Source organism: Agelaius phoeniceus, chromosome 2, assembly GCF_051311805.1.
Source record: "Agelaius phoeniceus isolate bAgePho1 chromosome 2, bAgePho1.hap1, whole genome shotgun sequence".
Classification (NCBI taxonomy): domain Eukaryota; kingdom Metazoa; phylum Chordata; class Aves; order Passeriformes; family Icteridae; genus Agelaius; species Agelaius phoeniceus.
Window position 1 is genome coordinate 63,543,221 of NC_135266.1, and position 22,603 is coordinate 63,565,823.

The window sequence follows — 22,603 nt, forward strand, 5'->3', positions numbered from 1 at the left end:
GCCAGATGTTCTGTGGTTAAATTTTTTTACTCAAAATACTTTTCAAGTGCAGAACATGATTGTTTTAAGAAAACGTAAAAAAAAATTAAAAATCACTTGCTATAGTAAGCAAACATTAGAAATTATAGGAAAGAAGAAGCCTTATCTATTATTTTGGAAACTCTTCCAAGCATAGGGGGTGAAATGATCGGGGTATCAGAAGTTGTAGAAGAACATCTGTAATTTGTGTTGTTCTAAAGCAATTGCTTGCTATTTTTCGTATCTTTAGTGTAAGGTTTTGCCCAACATGTTCTCTGGGCAGGATTAAGGTAGTCTGGTTCTGTGTCAGGATTACTGGTGTTACTGCACTGGTGCTTGAGGACATGTTTTATTTTCATGTCAAATTACTTGCAAATACTGCATCCAGTGTTTACAGCCTCTTTCAGTTTTGGCCAAATGGAGGCCTCTGACTTTATACACAGAGGATTTTAACCTCTATTTGTCAGAGGCAGCAGGAAGCCCACAGTCACATTCCTATACTGCTTTTTATAAAGTATAACATTAAGTTGTTGAAAGAATTTGCCATAGTCATTCAATAAGATCTGTGTGAGTTCATACTGTTTAAAAAAAACCCAAACCCCATGATATTAATTTGGTTTCCTTCACAAAACTGGAACATTAGAAGTTGAGGGGGGAAGAAAAGTTTCATAAGAATTATTCAAGCTGGTAAGCTAATTAGTTTAGATAAATACTGACATGAAAATGCTTGTCAGGGGAAAACTCCTGCCAAAAAGCAGAACTTGGGCTTGATTAATGTGAAGAACTATTACTTTCTAAATGTGTAAGTCAGCAAATAACCTCTTTAAATTCTGCATGATAAGATCACTTAAATGATTATTTAGCATATCATTAGTACTGGTAAACAGCAATTACAAATACTTCAGCTGACTTTCCCTTACAACTGCTCTTTCCTTCCAGCCCATATCCTGAAGTTTTATGGAACCAATTTGGTACTTTATGAACCATTTTACTGCACTGTTCACCACATTTAGCAGTTGCTTTTTCAATGTGGCAATCAGCTAATACCTAGAACATAACAAAAGAAATGTCAAAACTTTGGAGGATGGACAAAAGTCATGCTTCTCAAGTGATAATTAAAACTTTTTCTGCTGCAGTCTTGGAGAAGTGGAGTGATGTTCTCAAATGCAAAATGATCCATTTTCATTGAATCTCTGTTAATAACCTTCCTGGAAGTGGCAAGGTGCTTTTCTGGGAGACATCTGCCATTTGACCCTGGCAGGAGAGGGGAGGCTGGAACCCACATCTCATGCACTGAGCAAGTGCTCTTGTTAAGAGGGATTTTTATCCTTTGCTGTCAGGGAGTTGGGTCCTCTCGAGGAAAGGTGCTCCACCTGTGGAAGTGTTCAAGCCCACGGGAGAGATGGGGCTTTGAGCCTCCTGGTCTAGGCAAAGGTGTCCCTGCCTCTGGTGAGGGTTTTGGAGCTAGATGATCTTTAAAATCCTTTTCAACCCAAACCATTCTGTGATAATGTATTTAGCTTCAGAAAAAGGCACTACACTGAGAACAGAAGCTTTGTGCTGTGTTTCCTTGTGAGATATCCTTGCAATAGTATTTTGCTCCTCCAATGAAGGTGGTAGAGGAAGTTCCAAGTAGTGTTGTGCAGCCAACAATGTCCTGCTCACCCCTTGCTTGAGCCTCTGGGTTTTGCCAAACTTCTTCAGCTGTTGTCCGTGGTGGTTTAGTAGGTATGAGGTACCAAACATAGTAGGTATGTTTGTGAAAGGATCACAAGGGTCCTACTTCTGCTCACAAATATTCCCTTAACTTTCTCTGTACTTCTTGAACTCCTTGGGTTCTGATACAGTTTTTTATGGTTGATTTAAACAGTTTAAATGTGGGCTGTTGCTCAAAGTAATCCTGCTACTGTTCATTTAAGCCTCTCTGCTTCTTCCCTTGTGCAGTGTGTACATATGCAGTCAGCAAATGAGGACAGCTATTTGTTTTAAAACTAATGCTAACAAATACATAATTTGCAGTCAGAGCAGTGCTAATGTTGAAGCAAGGGATGAAGTACAAAGTGCAGATGTGTAACTTGGAGAAGCACCATTGTGCTTACACTGATTTAAGGCAGTGGTGAAACTGTGCTGGAAGTGTTGTGGCAATGTTCAACTTTGAGGCTTTCAAATCTGTATTGTTTTGACTCTTGGCCAGACATTAGCCTGGTGTTGGGCGGTGTGAGGTTTAAAAGCCTCAGCTAAACTCAAGAGTGAGATCTGTGCTCTTGATTTACTACCCTCTAATTTATTTTCATGTAAACTGTTTGGAATGATGATACTTATAATGTATTAAAAGAGAGCCATGTATGCCTAACTGATTTTTGACAAAGTAGGATAAAAATGAGCAGTAATGCAGACAGGGTATGTATAGTCATGCTTTCTTACATAAGATTGATGGAGTTATAAAAGATGACAGCTTTCTAGGCAAATATCTGATCCAGAGTGCATTGAAGATGCTGTAATTTTTTTACTGACTTAAGGGTGTTGGATGCTTTGGACCAACTGTCTTCACTCTTGATATTTGATTTTTGTTTTCATCGTCTCAGGCCAACCAGTCTAGAGAGTTAGAAAATCACAGACAAATAAATATGCTACAGGTACCTCATATCACCTGAAGTTATAAAGTGGACAAAATAGAGAGTCAGGTAGCAGGGAGATGGATTCAGGTTGAGATTGTAATTTGTGGGTCTAACCTCAGAAATGCATTAATTTGCAGCCTCTTATTTCCTTGGAAGTAAATTATAAAACCTGTTTTGTTTTTGCGGTAGCTCAGACCTTGGTTTCTATGCTTCAGAGTAGCTATAGAAAATTCCCACTGAATGACAAATAAAGAACCTTTTGGATACTTGGGCTTTGGTTTCTCGATGAGTTTGACACCAGTGTGTTTGTGGTGAAGGCAGTGGAGCTGCCCACACTGACCAAAAGCATTTTCCTTACAGTGAAAGTAAAGACAGCAGAGTAAAAGTGCATTCAAATCAAAGTAACTCCTTTAAATTTGGCAACTGTTTCCATGTGTTCTTTGTCCATCTTTCTCTGAAATATCAGGAGTGTATATATAGGTGCACAGATAAAGTGCATTAAGTGTATATACCTAAGCCAGTGTGAAAATGGTCTGTTTCTTTACCAGAAGCAATGTGGTGAAATCTCAAGGTCAGCTTGTGTTTTTAAGTCTTCCTTTTATTCTTTATACTTTCTGAGGCAGGCAGGTTATCCTGATTAAAGTGCAACCTAGATCTTTGAGAGTTATGACTTCTTAATCTCATGTGGAAGTATGTGAGAAGCAAGTTTGGGAGAAATGGCTGAGCTCAGTTCGGGTTTGTTTTTTCTAGAACAAATATGAGAAGCTGTAAAATTCAACAGAACTTGGAATTGCATTATTGTCTGCGTAATGTAAGACCTTTACACACTCCGGAGCTTGAGAGCTAAAGGGAAACATTTTGGGGGGGGCATTCTGTAAGCTCAGCACTTGAAAATCCCTTGTCAGGAGAGGATATCTTCCCAGTCATCACAACCTTCCTGCATCTGCTTACCCCACAGGAAGTGAACAGTAACAAGTTCAATGTGGTTGTTTGTAACTTCAGTAAAACAGAGGTGAAATACTTTGATTAAGTCATGCACAATGACAGTTCATGGGGTGATCAAGACTTAAAATGAGCATATGATGCCTTTTAATACACTGGTTGGTGAGCTCCTGTTTTGAAATTGCTAAAAGAGATGCTACAGCCAGATTGGTAGTACTAGCAGAGAGTTCAAAATGCTTTTGTTGGAAAACACTGGGAAAAATGTAGGGTTTCTGCAGGAATATGTTTCAATGAAATTTCTTCCAAAAAGACTGACTGAAGTAAAAGAAAAGTTTTAAGAAGCTGATTAAACGTTCCTTAAATTTAAGGGAAAAAACCAGGATTAAAAGACTTGAATTATCTCAAATTAGGACACAAAGCATAGTGGTTGCCTCAGAAACACTGAACTTGGGGTTTGCTTTGTTTACAAATGACCAAGAATTTCTCACAATAAAAATGAGAGCTTTGATAGAAAAGCACATTGTTATTGAAGGATTTCACATTTTTCATTTGTGTTTTCTTGCAGGATATTTGTAGTTTCATGAGATCGGGGAAGCATGTTTTGATCATTTAGTAATTGAATACACCTTATCATCTAAGTCAGTTTTACTGCTTTATTGATATGTACTCTTCATGTATTGCCTAATGTCATTGATTTATTGCTTCAGGGAGAGTCTCATAAGTTCTTTCTATGTTCATGGTGCAGTTTTTAATTGTATGCCAAAGTAATACAATTAAAAGGAGCAAGTGTAGTACAGAGGAAGGAGAGGGCAGAGGACATAAAATTTTCTTGATTTTAAATCCACTCCCTACTCAGGAGAATCTGAGCACCAAAAAGGGGCATCAAAAGTCTTGACAGTCTTTCAAACCCTTTCTTTTGAAATGTTATTTTAAAAGGAGGCTTGGCTTCCTCGTTATCTTTACGAAGGCCCAAGACCCAGATGCCTGTGCCTTGGCAAGATTTGGCTTTTTAGTCCCCAGCTGGGTGTGTACTTCTCAACATGGCTTTTGTAGAGCCCCTCTGAGGCAACTGGTTGCCCTCATGGGTCCTGCACAAAGCCTCCAACCCAAGTTCTGCCTTCAGGTTCCACAGTGGGTGGGCAAGGGGCTGCAGGTGGGATGCTGAGTCTGGGTCCTTCACTGCATAGATGTGGAGCACAAAGGTTTCCTGTGGGGAGGGAGCTTTCTGCATTGGTGCTGCTCAAATGTGAAGGGGCTGGTGGATCTGGATTGTGGTGTTTTGGAAAAAACCCAACCAAATACGATCATTATCTTTTTATAGCTCTAGATTTTAAACCTTGAAGAAGAGAAATGTTGTTTTCGTAGATCCCTGTGAATGCATCCAAATAGGAATGCACTGGGCTTTAAACACCCTGCTGGAATAGGGAGGTTGGATCAGATGCCCCACTGTGTTCCCTTCCAACCTTAACCATTCTGTGGTTCTCTAATATGCCACATAATTTTTCTCTAAATACCCAAGGGGGAATGTTGCACCTTCCAGTGTTTTTTCCAGAGCCTGAGCTGGCCATCACTGATCAGTCTTCATAAAAGAATCTTGTGTGGCCATGAGAAAAGGCACTGAATATCACGTCTTACATTATTTTCTGAAAAATAGTACTGGCCTAGTTTGCAGAAATGTGAGCTCAGACTTCTTGCAGATGTTGATGTGGTCCAAGTGTGGTCTGCATTTACCACATCCACACACTCACTTAGACCTTAGATAAATTGTTTAGATTTTTTTGCACCTTTTTATTGGTTTTGCCTTTCTTTGTCAGCTACATTTGTTGGTCTTAGAAAAAAATTAAAGCTGGTATATTGCATTGTTTTAAGGTTTATTTAGGCTGCTTTTTAAGGATGCTAGAGTAACTTCATGTATATACATGAATATATATATATATATATATATACACATTCTGTGTATATGGATGTTCCAGATATTCCACATTTTAGTGTAAGATATTTTTGATATTTTTTGACTCCTATCATTTGCTAAAGGATACTCTTACATTTGATAATAATAGTTAACAATTGTTTCTCTGCTTCAGATGTATGTGAAGCTAATGATGACCTAGTAATTCTGCTGACATAGTAATTCTTGCATTGTTTCTCCTATGGTTATACAAATTTACGGTTTGTAGTTATGGAAGCCACCTAATGCTGTAGTTCAATGAAATTACCCATGAGGTGAGTGGTGGGAAGTGAAGGAATAACCAGAAAAAAGCTGGGGTGGTAAGGAGATCAGCACTTTTTCTTTCTTTTGTTTTAGTAGAAAGGTCTGTAGTATCTTTTATTCCTTTTGACAAGGACATGTAGTGACAGGACAAGTGAAATGGCTTTGAACTGAAAGAGGCTGGGTTTAGATTAGATATTAGTAGGCAATTCTTTAGTGTGAGGATGGGAGGCACTGGCACAGGTTGCTCAGAGAAGCTGTGAATATCCCATCCTTGGAAGTGTTAAGGTCAGGCTGGGTGGGGCTCTGAGAAACCTGGTCTAGTGGAAGGTGTCCCTGCCCATGGCAGGGGGTTGGACCCCTACATGACCTTTAAGGTCCCTTCCAACCCCAACTCATTCTGTGATCTCCCTCAGAATCAGCTGCAACACTTTGAGAGAAAGCAGAGGGGAAAAACACTTAGTAATTGATAAAACCATCAATGTATACAATTACTAAGAAGTGAGTATGAAACAGGTGTAACATTAAAAAAGATACAGATATCAGTGCTTTCTGATAAGACAAGTTATTGAAAAGTCCAGGGTGTTTCTAGTGATTCTTTTACTATTTTGTATCACACTGTCAAAATTCAATTATTTATTTTCGATTTGGGAAGAATGTTTTGTTTTGTTTTTTAATGAACTATAAATAATATCCCAAGACCTTTTTTAACATTCTCTTGTTAATTTGATTTCCAGTGCAGTCTTCCTTACCTCTGTTATGCTACATTTTGACTGATTGTCAAATAACTGCTTGTAAGGCAGAAATGCTTAATTGGAAATGTCTTCTTAAATTCTGCCAACTGAGCACTCAGAAGCTCTGTATATGCTTCTGCTTCAAAAGCCAAGCACAGCAGGGTGGCTGCCAGGTCTTGTCTGCCTTGAGCTCATACCAGGGTATAGACAACTGAGCTTGAGATATCTCATCATGATAGTCATACAAGTATTGGCTTAAATTGGGATCAAAACTCTTCTCAGAGGGTGAGTTTCTACCCAGAATGTTGTGACATGGATAGTTTTGTTACAGCTTCAGGTTTTTCTTCTTTGTCACATCTAATTTTCTTCATGTTGAAATGTTTTCCAGAATTGGTTGATAAATCCATGACATAAAATGGTTTCCATGCTCATGTTGGCATGTTTTCTTAAAAAACATGGCATATTGTTAATGGAACTCCAATTTGTGCCATTTTTCTCTTCTAGATTATATGAAGTACAATGCAAGATATTTATAGTCCTTTTTATCTTTTAAATATCACAAGCAGTCTGCTCTTAATGGTTTGAAGACATGTAACAACCCCTATCTAGTATTAACTTTTCTGGGGAATTGCTCTTTCTGTGCATGCAGCTTGGTCACATCCTCTGCAGGTTATCTGTTATGTCTTCTTTTGCTCAGTCTGTAATTGGTTGACTCCTTGGTTACATTGCTAAAAGATATTCTCCTGCTCTTTCAAAAACTGCTGTCTACAAAGTTTCTTGGCACACTTACCACTTCTATGTTGTTAAGAGAATTGTTTATGGTACATTGTACCTAAATCTGTCCAGCTAATGAGAAATTGGAAAGAGCACTAAACTTGAAACTGAATCTTGGGCTTTAACCGCAGGTTCTCAGAGCTGGCACTTCACTGTCACGGTTCCACTTGTACTTGTGAAAATATTTCCCAGAACTGCTCTTAACTGTTTTTCTGGGGACTGAGACTGTATAAATGAAACTGATAGAAAATGTGAGGCAATACTATGACAATTTGATTGTTACAATAGTAATTATGTAAATAAGTTGTCTTTACCAAGATAGGCATTTTGTAACCCAGAAGTTCCTCTGAAGAAAGTATGTGCTTGAGTGCTATTTTGCTCCCCAGTGTAAGAATTTTTCCTGCATAGAAATAACTATAAAACTGTTATTTCTAGTACTGCCTGATGTTTGTTAGCATAATGGTCCCTTAAAGCATCTCTCCTCTACTTCCTGTGCTGAAAATCATTACACCCTGTAGTTTTTTCACAGCTTAAAGCTGCTGGAAAAATTTTCAACCTCAAGATTTTTTCTCTTGATATATTGTCATTTCCAGCAGTCAAGTGGGTCACATCAGGTGGGCTTTGGTTTATTGCACACAACTTCCTGTGCGGATAGTGGGGGGAAACTGGTATTAATTCAGTTGTCCTTGAGACCTCTGGCTCTTGCCCAAAAATCTTGAGATTTGTCCAAGAATTAGTCATACTGAAGCCTGGCTGTCCTGGGAGCTAGATGACAAACTTGCTAATTACTTCAGATACAGATTGTTTCTGCAGCAGCACACAGATCCCTCTGGAAGAGGCTCATAGCAATTGTTTGTCTCAAAAAAATTGAAGCAAATGAGCCTAAAATTATATTTTCCTGGATAATGTTCAGCAGAAAAAGCAAGGATTGCTGTATTTTGTAGTGCTTTGTGTACCTGCATGTGCACTTGTGTGAATTGAGCAGAAAAACTGCTGAAGAAAGTGGAGCAAGAGTGGCAAACCCTGTAGTAGCAGCCTGCCCAGGGTCATCCTGAGCAGTGTAAACAAAACAGTTGTATAAAAGCATAGTTCTGCTTGTAGACTGTCTTTCAAAATTCCTTTCAAAGTGATTTTTAAAAGGTTAGCCTCACAGGCTTGGCAAACAGGAGCAGTCCTAATGACCCGGGTTCTTTTTTTCCCTTCAGTATTGAGCTGGTGATTGGTTGCAGAGCCATAAACCAGTAACTGTGTCAGAAGTTCCCTATTTGCCAAGCATTATCACTGCTTTGTGTAATATTTTTGAACATAACCAATAGTTTTAGTCACTATGTTGACAGAAGGTCTATCTTCTTTATGGCTGAAAAGTGTTGTCACATAATTCCTTCTGCATTGATAGGAAGGGTGTTTCCATGATGCTCCTGTACTGCTCTTTTAGAGTGAGGTGGATCCCATGGACCTTTGCTAAGAGATGCTCTAAATCATAGAGAATTGGTTAATTGGCGTTCATTTGGTGAAGAATAATTTTAGGAGCAGAGGGGCTGAAAAGTATGGCATTGATTATTCTGAAATAAAGTCTGATTTCTAACAAGATTTGCCAGGTCTTTCCAGAGACTTCCAAGGAAGAGCAGATTATTGCAAAGCTGTGAGGAGAATGGATTTGCAGCATCATTTGAAGCAATGAAGTGTAAGATGTATATTCAGGCTGTGGGAGCCTGGCTTTCCTTCTCTGGGGAGATTTGAACTGCTTTATCACTAGATAAAAGGAGATCCTCATAAAGCTGGATGACTCTTAAATGCTCAAGTTGAGTTGGATAGGAATAGGACATGTATTAAACATACACACACTGTTTGGAGTTAAAAGCAGATCTGCCAGTATTCTTAAATGAATTAAACTATTAACACTGTAGTTTTTAATATTTTTCTTTATAAATTTCATAAAAACAAGCCCCAGTACGAACATAATTTATATAGCACAACTCTTGTGTGAAATTAGGACACAATCCTTAATTTTGTTGATTTTTTTAATGATCAGTACTATTTCAGTTTAGACTGTGAAATCTACTTTGTTTTAGCCGGTCTGAATTATTTCAGAATTCTGGTAACTAATTGTCACGTGAAACTTCTGAAAACACAGTTGCAAACAGAAGCCAACTTTCTGGGCATGCAGTTTTCCCTTGGGAAAGAGGGTTGGAAATACCTGGTACTGATCCAGTCCTTGCACTTCCATTCCAAAGCTGTCAGTTCTAAACTGGCTCTGTTTTGCCTTACAAAATCACTTCCATCTTTTATGACATTATGAAGAAGAACATGTCTTAGCATTATGTGTTGTATTGACTGGTTTAATAATCTGAAAACAAGCAAAAGAAAAAAAGAAAGCCTGAGGCAAAAAAAAAATCCAGCACCCAAGGGACCTTGGCATTGAGATATATACACAGTTAAGTGCTAAACACTGCATTAAAATTTAATGTGAACAGATGACTAAAACCTGAAAATATATTAGGAAATTATTACCAAAACAAAAAACATAAAGCATACAGAAAACAAAGACAAAAGCAGATTTTTTTTTTTTTGGTAGTGAACTACTAATAGCACTGTTTAGAGTAAAGCTGCTCAGGGCTTTTCCTCTGTGGTCAGTGGATACACCCAAATCCCCGGGGGGTTCTTCCCCATATATAAGGATTTAGAGTTTTTAAAAATATTTTCATGGAGACCAAAGTCCAATTAAACATGTAGTTGGGATAAAGCCAATATACAAAGATTGTAAAGCAGGGAAGCACCTGTGTGTCCTGTAGTTTAACTGTAGCCAAATAAAGAGTAGCAAATAAGAAATTCTGCCTGTTTTTTCCATAAAAGGAGCTTTCAGATGGGGAAAAATCACTGCAGATGCTTGTGATGTAAGTGTTGCTGCAGGGAAGCATCCTGCAAAGCCACTCTTAACAAAACCCCACTTAAAGCACAGAGTTTAGCCTTGGAGAGTTAGTTAGCGCTGAGTATTTTGAGAGGGAACTGAGTCAAACTTCAGCCTTATTCTTCAGGCTGATTCCAGCAGCTTTTTGACCCTGAGAAATTTTAACTCTTCATTTCTTGCTTTCTCACTTTTTGCACTAATAACATGGGGTTTCTGTAGCCGTCCCAGGGAAGGTCTTGAATGAAAATCAACATTTTGCTTAATTACTGAAATCCATTCTGTGGCTGCATCTGGTAACATTAATCACTTACTGAGCATTAAATTAACACACAAATTGCAAATCTCCTTTCATGTTAAAGCAGTGCATTGGAGGTGACCTGTTCACCTTAAGTGCTGCTTAAAAGCTTTAAAAAGCAATATGAAATTTGTAAAGGTAGCGTGAATAACACGGCTTTAGAAACGAGTTCCTGATAAATATTCCTGTTCGATTAAGCTGGACCTGGGGGTTAAAGTTCTTTTGTGATTATTACATAGAGGACTGGTAATTGCTTGGTAAATGATGATGTATTTCTCTCATTTGAGTCTTGAATACCAAATTGTGGACTGAAGCTGAAATTTGCCCTGATAAGCTTGGAAACGCCCTGCAAGCTGCAGAATGCACTTTGAATTCATGGAATAGAAGCGTTTTTCGTGTTCAAGTATAAAGAAAGGAGACGCAGCTGTAATTAAATCCATCAGTTTTACAGCATGGGGGTAGTTGCACTTGAGAAAACCCTGGAACCCCTCTCTCTGTGTTCCTGCATTGTGGCACACGCAGGTTTTTGTGAGGCATCAGTCTTGTCAGTACAGCACCTACTTCTCCAACTACGTGGCCATGCACTTGGAAAGGTACCCATGAGAGTGGTGGGGGTCCCTGGGGAAAGAGCAGAGGGGGCTGCATCTAAAGTCTGAGAGGAAGGTGGAAATGGTGATCAGCAAAACACCTACTTCAAATGTCACTAGGTCTGAAAGCTAAATAACCTATTTCTGCTTGTGCAGCTGCAGGGCTGATAAGTTTGTGCAGCCAGCATAGGTCACAAGGCTGTGGTTTGCTCAGGGACATACACTGAGTGGCTTTCTCACACCCTGCCATTGTTGGTGCTGGTAGCTCTGCACTGCTGGGCCCAGGTGGCTTGCAGCACCCTCTTTGTCTTGCCACCTTTTTAACCACAGCATCAATTAGTATTTGTGGGAACCAAAAGAGATGTATGGGACTCACTACATCTTACTCTATGGATAGATGTTTCTGCACAAAAATATCTTCTTGCTGAAGGTAGCCCATCTAACTGATGGAAAGCAGCAGTCAGTTCTCTTACATTCCTGTCAGATAAAATTCCACATGCTAATCAGGTTGTGGAATAGGTTGTTGTCAATAAATGCACAGCATCTTGTACTTTGTATTCTGCTCTGCTCCCAGCCTTTGTGGTGTGGCTGCCCTGTCTGTTCTTAGTGCTTGTTCTGGCTCTGTGATTCTCTGCAGAGCAGATTTAAATCTGTGTTAGCTTTCTCTGTTAGCTTTCTGATGGTTTAGTTGACTTATGTGGGGGTTGTCTGGTTGTTGAGGTTGGCAGGTAGAAGAGGAGTGGAAATGATGCAGAAATAAGCAGATCCTTCTGTGTGTAGCAAACTGCTGTGTCCTCATACCTTATCTAGTGGAATCACACTCCAAATAATGTGAGCAAAATTGGAGCAGGGGTGAGAGAGGACCTGGAACTGCTGGTCTCAAGTGCTAACTCAAGAATAGTAACTTTTACTTCTCTTTCTAAACCTACCTCTCATTCCCTTTCATCAAGCCCTTTTCCTCCTTCATTAAAGCAATATTTTTCCAGTCACTAATCACTAAAATGTGATGTGAATGAAGCAGGGTTCACTCTTAGTCAAGATATCTCAGCAATGATTGCTCTGGGAAAGAAATTTTGGTTCCTCAGAGCAAAGTGAAGTGCTGGTGGGAATAATAAAAAAGGAAGAGGCCAAGTGGCCAGAAGAATGAGAAATGGAGGTCATATGCCTGTGTTTCCTGTAAGGGCAGCACTGAGAGACACAAGTGAGAAGTGTGTGCACTCCTAAATGAAGGGAAAAATGATGCAAACCAGCCCAAGAGCTGAACTGGTTGAGAAATGATGGAGAAACAACTATGTGGTTATGAATCACTAACTGATGGTTTTTTCTGCTATGGATGAAACAGCTCCAGTATTGCCAAAATCATAATTTAAAAATTGCAGTGTGAAAAATTGTAAGTCTTGTCACTCTCACCTTGTTACTCTGAATTTCTATTTGATACACTTAAAAAAAGATGGGGTTTTTTTTAGGAATAAGTCTAAATAAGGAATGTCTTACTGCTAGTTTCAATTCTAGTAAATGTCGTCTAATTTTACTAGGCTATTTCTTATTGCCTTAGCCAGGTGATGCTGCATGCTTTACCTGCATGCTGTGCTCCTGTTCATAGCTATAGATTTGTCATCTGTGCCAGTGCATTTTAATATCTAAAATATGCATTTGGAAGATCAAACATACCAGGGACCATGAGACAGTGCATTGTGTACAGAGCAATGAGCTGACAGATGTTGCTGCTGTCTTTTGGGAAGATCATTTGAGGAAAATGCTGCATGTCTGGTTTTGCCCACTTAATCCTGAGTTTTATGGACACTGCTTCCCCCGCCTCTCGTTCTCAAGAAGGCACATATTTGCTACCCAAATGTTCCTCTGTTGCCTCAGGAGTTCTGATGCTGCACTGGTGAGAGGCAACATTGTACTCAACGATGAGTCTCCTGTTTAAAGAAAATAAAACAAACAGAAACCATCAACCCTGTGCTTTCAAATTTATTTATAAATATGGTGTCAAAATACTTTCCCATGTGGTCTTGCTGTCTCAGCATAATTCTATTGCGTGTGACATGCAGGCAGGCTGAGACTTTGTTTCTGCAGGACTGCTGTTTATTACTAACATCAGCAGAAGGGCTGATGTGGTTTCAGCCAGAACCTCCTCCATTCCCCTTACATTCTCTCTGCTCCTCTCTCACCTCCTACCTCGAGCTTTTTGTTTCTGATGTATTCCAGAGGACTTGGTTAAAGTACTGGTAGTTTGCCTCAAATCAAAATTAGGGTATTAGGATTTGCTTTGGGCCATGAGGGCAGAGACTTAATGTATCCAGAGTCACTCTAACTCTTTCCAGAGGTGGCTCTGGAACATGATACTACAGAGACTGAATAGTCCCCAGTGCAGTTAAGTGACTGTGGTTTATATATTATTTATATATTATATATTGTTGAATGTAAAATATTGGGTAGATGTTGTAGCAAAAATGGATTGACAGTAGGTACAGCACTTTCAGTCACCAATGGACTGAGGTTTCCTTCAGCTGTTTTTTGGTGGGGTTTTTTGGGTGTTGGTTGTTTGGTTGGTTTGGTTTTGGATTTTTTGGGGTGGTTAGGAGGATGTTTTGTTAATATTGTTCTGTGTTCTTTGAAATGTGATATTTTGTCTGTTTTGTTGTATTGATTATTCCTCTTTTCAGAAATAGCTTTAATAGGAAGTAGTAAGGGGCTCTAGAATACAGCTAATACAACTGTCTCAAATCTGCAGTTAACCTATATCTAATGGACTGCTGTTGAAACAGGAAAAACAGCATTTGATGTATTTAATAACTCAAAGTTAAATGGTTAAAATTAATCTTTCAAAGTATGAGTGTTCTGAAGTATTTCAAAGCTTTAACCTTCTGTTGAGGTTCACATTTTGGTAGTTGGTTTTAGAGAAGGAACTAAATCCATTCAGAGTTGTTGTCTGTTCTTAGTGTGATGCAGGATTCCTGTCATTTTTCCAGGGGTCACCTCTGTTTGATCTTATCAAGCAGTCGAAAGAGCGAGAAGGCCAAGCTGATCAGCCTGAACCCACTTCTACTCCCAATACACCTTTCCAGCATAACCACACTGCTGCAGACCTGTAAGTGAATGCCTGAGGTCTAGGGAAATGGGAAATTGATATTACCCTTAATATTAATATAATTGATATTACCCCTAATATTCAAATCCACCTGTATTCTGTTTACCTACTTCTTAGGCTTGGTACTTAAGTTTTGTTAAGCCATTATATTTGCAGATATTTATTATACATTGAAAGTTAAATCAACTGTTGAAATATTTTTCCCCACCCCTATAAAATATGTAATTGTAAACTGTTACATCACTTGCCTAGGAATAAACAAGTCCCTTTATCAGGTGTTGGGGATAACAGGTCACAATAGCAATTTATTTCTTCTGATGGGGAAAAGGGAAGAGTTCCTGCAAGTATTATTCATGTAGAGTTGCATAATGAAAATTCTTCATCCTATGATGTTAAATTCTTAATATATGTTGAACCTCTAGCTATCTTTCTCCTGTGAAATCTCCTAAGAAGAAGGCATCTGGACCTCCTCTAAGTGCTACTTCCCCTCCAGATGGTCCACCTCCTGTGACCCCCCAAACACCGCAGAAACCACAGAAATCTACCTCCCTCTCTCTGTTCTACAAGAAAGGTTTGTTCCTCCTGCATGTGCTGACATTGCAAAGTTATCTCTTGCTCTTTATCCTTTTTGGGTTTTGGCACTCAGCATTTCTGAAAAGTTTGTTGTAGAATCTGTAGTGAACACCAGGCAAACCTCTCGAAGAACAGGCAAAATGGTGCCAGCCAGTGGTTCCTGTGTGCACTCTGCAAGTTAGAAGTGAAAACTTCCCTATCCTGGCTGGAAGAATGTCCATAGGGGCTCTGCTGTTGTAGCATCCTTTTCCCAGCAGTGACCATAAAGAGATGTCATGTGAAGGGCGACAACCGGGCAGACATGGCTGGTGCTTTCCCAGGCTTGGTCTTTATCCCACCTGGGGGCTTTGCTGAACCTTTTGTGCTGTGTCTGCATAGTAACTCTCAGCAGATGCGTGTTCCGGGTGCTTGTTCGAATTGACATAGACATACATGTGCAGTGGTGTTTGCTGGGGCCTTCCACGTTGTCTGCTGTCTCTTGTATGAAAACCTTCTCCATTTATTTTGAGCCTGGCTTCTACTACCTTCACTTGATGTCTGGTAGCTTTTTTCCTTGCAGACAGTGAGCAGCACAATGCTGTCCCTCCTTCATTACATTCCTTTCATTTTGGATGCTCCTGTTACAACAATTGCGGTTTATTTTTCTTTGTTTCTGAAGTGTATCTACTGGCCTATCGTCGACTCCATACTCTGTTCCTTCACCTTCTCTCCGACCATCCTGACCTGGAACCCTTGATCTGGACCCTCTTCCAGCACACACTGCAAAATGAGTATGAACTAATGAGAGACAGGCACCTGGACCAGGTAACAAGGACAAAAAAAGTTTTAAAAAGTTAAAAAGACTCTCCTGAACAAAATGTTCTTTGTATGTTCTTAGCCATTAGAAATTGTACTCTGGGGTTTTTATTAATCTCTTGATCACTGAAAGGAGGACTTAGTTTAGACTGAAGTCTGTTATCTCAGTTTTTTAAGCACTGGCAATTACTTGATATGGCACCTAATAATACAATTTTGAGCTTTTTACAAAATAACAAAGACAGACCACAATTTCTAATAATTTGCATAAAAATATAGTGATTTTCTTTGCGAAGACAATATGTGTGGCTGATAAATTTTTTTGTTATTCTACCCTAAAATTGCAGCATATGGTAGGAGTTTGAGAAGGTACCATCAGCTCCAATTAGTTGTTTGTCTTTTAGGAATGGAGGTAGCATTATGTTAACTTATGTTCTAGAAGTTCTTTTTAAGTTGAGTTGTCTGCTAGTTTATAGAGCACAATCAGTAAAAGAAAGTTATTTCTTAACTTGAAATGAAGAAGCTGAATTAATTTGCAGTTGTCTTGTTTCTTTTATAGATCATGATGTGTTCCATGTATGGCATATGCAAAGTAAAGAATGTAGATCTTCGATTTAAAATGATAGTTTCAGCATACAAGGAGCTTTGCAACACAAATCAAGAGGTATGGAAGTTTTTAAATGTTATTCCTCCATAAAAAAAAACCCAGAAAACTCCTGCTTCACTGCATCTCCACTTTGTGGAGGAGAAAGCTGACTCTAATATTAAATATCTGCTTAACATCTTGCATAAATAGTTTGGTAACTCTCCTCAGAAAACAAATTTCATTCCATCTTTTGAAAAATATGTAACAACGGTTTATGACTGTATTTCGAGTCTAGATGAAAAATTTATGTCTAGAGCTAATAAGATTTTCAAAAGTAACACAAGTTTCTTTATGAGTTGTCTAACTTCCTTGGAACATTAAGGGAAGAGAAGCAGATTACTTTCTATAGAAGCTTTCAACAGAAACACGGTTTGATAGCAAATAGAGATGTATGGCTATGTATCAAACAGCTTTGTATGTATTAAAGTTGCAGGCTTAATTCTAACATGAAGAAGTTCCTTCCTTCACAGGAACTTCAATGTACTGAAATTTTTGCACAGCACAGTAATGAAATCTGTAGAAAAACCCTCACCAGTTAATGGAACTGTAGCATCCCAGGTAGTAGCAAAATTTCTCATAGTGTATTTGTGGATCTTGGCTAAACTCCAGACTTCTGCCTCCAAGCCTATAGAACTATTTTATCCCCATCAGGTCAGTAATGAGTTTTTTAGTCTTCCAAGGCATGCACAGTAGTCTAGACTTTTTGACACATGGGTGTGAAAGCAAATTGTACTTAAATTTGGAAAATGTTAGAACTGCGTTCACACCAAGGGGCTGTGCCAGCTAATGAAGTAGGTGCTGGTGTTCAAACACATTTGAAAAAATCTCCAGCAGTTTAGCAAAGTTACAATGGCTTGCATACAACTCATGTGCCATCCTAGCTCTTAATCTAACACGGACTTTGAGTGACTTTATGAGTTTGTCAAATGTAAAATTTTCATTCCTTGTATTTTTTTTAATCTGTGTATGATTTTATCACTCTATGCAGACTTTCAAACGTGTTCTTATCCGAGAAGAACAATATGACTCCATCATAGTCTTTTACAACTTAGTGTTTATGCAGAAGCTGAAAACAAACATTTTGCAGTATGCTTCCAGCAGGGTAAGCCATTATCTCTGTTCATTATTCAATAGACTGGAAATATATAGGCAATAAAACCTTATGATTATTTTATTATTTTTATAGCCTCCCACTCTGTCACCAATCCCACACATTCCTCGCAGTCCTTACCAGTTCTCCAACTCTCCTCGGCGTGTCCCTGCTGGCAATAACATCTACATCTCACCTCTGAAGAGCCCATACAAATTCTCTGATGGGTTTCAGTCACCCACAAAGATGACTCCAAGGTCTAGGTACGTTGTTGACAAGCATTTTTGGACTAAATTTAAGGTATTTGGGGGATATTAGTCTAAGCAAATTGAAAAACTGCAGTCTAGTTTGTCAGTAGTCTGTGGCTATGATATAATTTCTAATTAATAGTTTTTATCCTGTATTTGGAATCTTTATTCATCATTCAATGCTTTTCTGTTGTGCTCAAGGAGGTTTTTTGTTGGTTTTTTCCTCTTTTTTTTTTTTTTTAACCCCTACCAAAGAAGGGTTTCCTGACCTGGTTGCTATAAATGTTGTTGGCTTTGACCCTGCATCACACTCCTGAAAAACACAGATTAGCTTTGTCAGCTTCTTTAAAGAGAAAATACTTTTTTGCAACAAAATGTTTGTTTAGCTGGCTGAACAGAACATTTCAAACTGTTGGTTACTGGTTCTTAGCAGATGAGGATGACAGTAAATGTACCAGCTTCCAGTGGCTTTTCAGACTAGGATCAAGTGAGTCCCACTGTGCACAAAAGTTTAAATGTTATTGTGTAGTTAGGTTGAAGTCCCGCATGACTTTGATTAGCAGACACCTGAAGGTAGAGATGAGAGGATGATTGTCTGGGTACCCAGCACTGAAGGCTCTTCTTTCTGATACAGGACAGACTATGGGCCCTCTGATTCTTTCAAGCCACAATTTCATATCTATCTGTGTGATTCAGTTCGTTTGGTAATTGAGCATGCAGTGGCTCAAAGAGAAATGTCTTAACACAGTAAAGCACAGTATGGATTTGCACTGTTAATGCAGAGAGAGAGGAAGAGACCTTGTTAATACCTTGTGTTAACCTGTGCAAATTAGTCATTGCTTCTGTCATTGTTAAGTGGTGCTTAAACTTCTCTTCTTCATTTGGCAGAATTTTGGTGTCCATTGGAGAATCATTTGGGGTGAGTTTTAACAGCTTGATGTCTGGTATTAAATGCATGTAACTTTTGGAGGAATGTGGTAGCCTGCTCACATCTCTAGGGCAGGCCAATGAGTGTACCTGATTTACTAAAGTAATTATAGGGAAGTCCTGTTAACTCCTTTCAAATATCTAGACTTTACCTTCAAAATGTGTTGCATTTTATTTTAGTTGCTTTGGCACAAGATAAGGGTTCTTAAAACTCCAGAGTTTTAAGAACTCCTAATTTTTTTGGATAATCTGGAAAGTTGGAGTGGTTTCAGGATTTATTGGCAATTCTTACCCTATTTTCTTGTCACTTCAGACTTCTGAAAAGTTTCAAAAAATAAACCAGATGTTGTGCAACAGTGAGGGCCAGCTGAAGCGCAGTGCAGACGTGGGAGCTGCTGCCCCGAAGCCACTGAAGAGGCTGCGCTTCGATATAGAGGGGACAGATGAGGCAGATGGAAGGTGAGAGATTGCCCTGGGCTTTTCAGAGATCTGGCATATATTGGACTCTTGGGGCCTTCATCCTAACTTCCTCCTGATACTCTATCTTGTGTTAATTTGTGGGCTTTAGCAGCTGTATCAAATGAGAGATGGAAGCATGAAGCTCTTCATTTACATGCTTTGGTGTAAAAAAGTGACTCCCATGATTTAAAGTTTAGGTAATGAAGGTAAAAAGTTATTTTTATTAACTTAACCTTATGCTTTCTTTCTGTAGCAAACACCTACCCCAGGAGTCCAAGTTCCAACAAAAGCTTGCAGAAATGAGTGAGTATTAGAAAAAGTATATAATACCTTTTCTCATAATCTGTGTGCACTGAGTGCCTTGGATAAGAGCGCTTGGGCCCACTCAGATGAAAACATTGTTCAACACCAATGTGATTTGGGTAATTTGCTTAGCTTTTGTACTTCCTGCACATAATCTTGAAAATGCAGGTTACAAAATGGAAATTTATGTACACAGGAAAACCGTATGTAGTTTTTTTGTTGCTTTGCATTTATAGGGAAATGTCTGAGACTGCTTTTTCTTCTACTGTGGGTCAGCATTTTTTCAGATCTTATGGCATCACTTTTCTGTTTTGAAATGAAATTCAAATCTAGCTCATAAAAAGCAAAACAGCCCCACCCCCATGTCTGAGTTGTATTTTCCACTTATGAGAAGGAGCACACTTGGCCTGGCCAGGCATTCTCACTGTCTGAGAACCTGAGCTCTGCAGCTGAGCAGATTTGGCCATTAAAAACCTCTTACATTGCTCATCAAGATAGGTATGAGTGTGGATCCAGGCACCTCTATTTTAAGGTATGGAAAATGTTTGTGGCAGGGGTTAAGAAGGAGATCTCTGTCTTGTGTGCAGTGGTGTTGGTGTTTGCCACTGAGGGGAAAAGGCATTCCTGGGCAGGCTTTCTCTGGGATGTGGGCACTGCTCAGCCCACAGCCTCTGCCTGGCAAGATTCCTGTTGTGACACGGAGCATCTGCCCACCTGGAGGGTGGAAATGGACACAATGAGGGGACAGAGACAATGAGAACTGGAGTGAACAGGTGGAAGGAATTTCATAAGATCTGTAAGATTGAGCAAGAATGGCTGAAACAGTGCATAATTAGGTGTTCATCCTATAATGAGGGATTCAGTTTGTTTACAATAGAATAATGTACTTCTATTCCTTGTGTCATTACAAATTTTTCCAATAATCAGTCCAAAGTAATTATGAAAAAAATATTTCATTCTTTTTCTTTGTCGGGTTTTCTCGTAGCATCTACTCGAACAAGAATGCAGAAGCAGAAGTTGAATGATGGAAATGATACCTCAGCCACTGAAGATAAGTGAGATTCTTCTCAGGACCAGGGGCTGCACTGCCAGCCCTCTTAAAATTGTTTTTTGTTTTACAGCCTTCATTAATAGAGTTGCTTTTTAGTTGCTTTCTATTCCAAACTGCTAGTTGAAAACATTTGTACTTTTTAAATTGTTTAATGTTTTCCATTATACTTTGCCTTATGATGTAGCATATATACAATGTAAGCCACTGAATTTAATTTATATATTTTTTGAGGATTTTTAAAAAGTCTTGGAAAGTGTCTGAATTTCCTGTTGCAGCATTACTGATTTAAGCCAGTTCAGGCTCGTTGGATTGAATTTTTTATGTCTAAAGGTGAAATGTTAGCTAGAATGATTTGAAATGCACTAATTTTGTTTCTTAGATTTGATTATTAGATTTTCATTACTTGCAAATTTTGAAAATGGTGGGCAAAGACTTCCTGTCTCTGTTCATAATTAGCACATCAAATTCCCATTAAATTAAATGGGACAGCAGCTGGGGGCCTTGCAGAGAAGGGGCCTCACCTCAGGAGTACAACCTGAATTCAAAGTGAACTCATTTCATAGCCTTACTACTGAAACCAACACTTGGCATTTTGTAGTTTTGCTTCCCCAGCTCCCACTCCAGTGTCATTTTGGAAGGCAGTTACACTGGCCCTCAGTTTGAATTTCATGGAGTATGAATCCCATAGAGATTCATCTCAGAATCCCACACTGAAACTTCCCAGAAGCTGAAGCTTCTTTCCCATATGCGGAGTAATTGATGTGCCCTTTCTTATCTTGGGAAATCTCAAGTATTAGAAGAAAAAACAAAACAAAAACCCCAGAAAAACCCCCAAAAACCAGAAAACCTAAACCATACCTGGGACACACAAGATGTCAAAATTCTAATGATGCAGAATTTTCTTGATTTCTTCAGATTTTTACCTAATTGTAGCCAAGCCAAAGAGCCTGAGGAACAGCTGGAAGCTGAGGGTCTCCAGCTGGGTGCCAGGTAAGAGCAGCCTGGTCTCTAAAAGCACAGGGCATCCCCCATTGGCCTTACTGCAGCACCTGTAAAAACCTGAACGTGGTGAACCCACGTTGGCAAAACCCATCTGCCTTTACTGAAAAGGCAGATAATTGGGCAACTTGTCAATGGTTGCAACTAGCAAAAAAACCCAAACAAAACCATCCAATACTTTTTTCATATTTTGTATTTGTAAGTTACTGATTCAGATACTGGAACTTTTCTTGCAACAAGAAAGTTTTGTTAAAATAGCCAATTAACAAAAGCACGTTTTATTTCCAGTGGATTAAAATATAAGCAAATCAATTGTCCTGCTTCAAAATTACCCATTTTTATGACTTTTAGCTTTTGCAGCTTCTTAAGTCAAGAACAGGTACAGTAAAAAAGCATGCTATTAATGGCACAAACATTTTAAACCAATGTCTTCCAGGGAGCTTATTTACAGATTGTTTAGCTGATTCTAGAGTATTTAGAGTAGGAAGTTTTTTAAAGTTCTTGTGTTGATTCAAAGCTAACCCTAGAACTACTAAAAATTCTATGAGCAGCAAAACCTGTAAATTAATTTAAAAATAATATTGAGGGGTGTTTTAGACTCAGTATGGCTTCAACTTCCTTACTGAAAAATGTACAGAACGTTCTGGAGTACCTTATGTTTATTTTCTCACATTTTGCAGTTTTACAGACAGGATATATGTTAACATTGGGGTGCACTGACTGTAAGCTCTGTTACAGCAGTCCTTTGGCTAGAGGGATGATACAGAGTCCAGTATCTACACAGATTCATTCTTTCTTTACTGTGACAATGTATTTTTTTTGTCAAACAGACTGAAGGCTTTACATCAAATTTACAATATTATTTTATACAACTAATCAGTTTCTTGCCTTTCAAGATAAATAAAATAGCTTTTAAAGGATTTACAGTCAGTGATTTCCTTATATTAGGGGATTTCATATGGTACCTATCCAAATAAATACATATTGAAACTAATGGCTTTTTATTAGATATGGAAATCTTACTATGTTTGACAGCACTTTTCTTAGAGTGAGGCCTTGCTGTACTAAAAATGGCCTGGAATATTGAAACTGTTCCAGGAAAAAAGAAAATTTGGAATCACAGCAGAAACTGGGCACAAAATGTGATGGCCATTTTAGGTGCTTGACACCAAGCATCAGTTTCTGTAGAAAGCTGAAGCTGCCCTGGGTGTAAGATGAGGTCAGGTAAATTGTATCCTTTAAAGGCCCATTTCTGTCCATTGGTGCTTAAGGGAATGGAATCTATCAGCCTGGCTCTGTAGCCATGTGAAGGTGGATAGCTGGCTCCCAG

At 38.8% G+C, this 22,603-nt stretch overlaps 1 protein-coding gene across 1 annotated transcript in view; it reads left to right on the plus strand.

Annotated features, from left to right (window-relative positions):
• The window catches only part of RB1 (RB transcriptional corepressor 1), a 72,271-nt gene extending 50,078 nt beyond the window's left edge, over positions 1-22,193 (plus strand). The window contains exons 18-27 of the mRNA XM_054628498.2: positions 14,064-14,182; positions 14,605-14,753; positions 15,414-15,559; positions 16,110-16,214; positions 17,185-17,298; positions 17,383-17,549; positions 18,423-18,453; positions 18,775-18,920; positions 19,174-19,223; positions 20,209-22,193. Coding sequence (XP_054484473.2) covers positions 14,064-14,182; positions 14,605-14,753; positions 15,414-15,559; positions 16,110-16,214; positions 17,185-17,298; positions 17,383-17,549; positions 18,423-18,453; positions 18,775-18,920; positions 19,174-19,223; positions 20,209-20,282 — 1,101 coding nt within the window. The 3' untranslated portion in view covers positions 20,283-22,193. The remainder of the gene's footprint in view (positions 1-14,063; positions 14,183-14,604; positions 14,754-15,413; positions 15,560-16,109; positions 16,215-17,184; positions 17,299-17,382; positions 17,550-18,422; positions 18,454-18,774; positions 18,921-19,173; positions 19,224-20,208) is intronic.
• Positions 22,194-22,603: the final 410 nt, after the last annotated feature.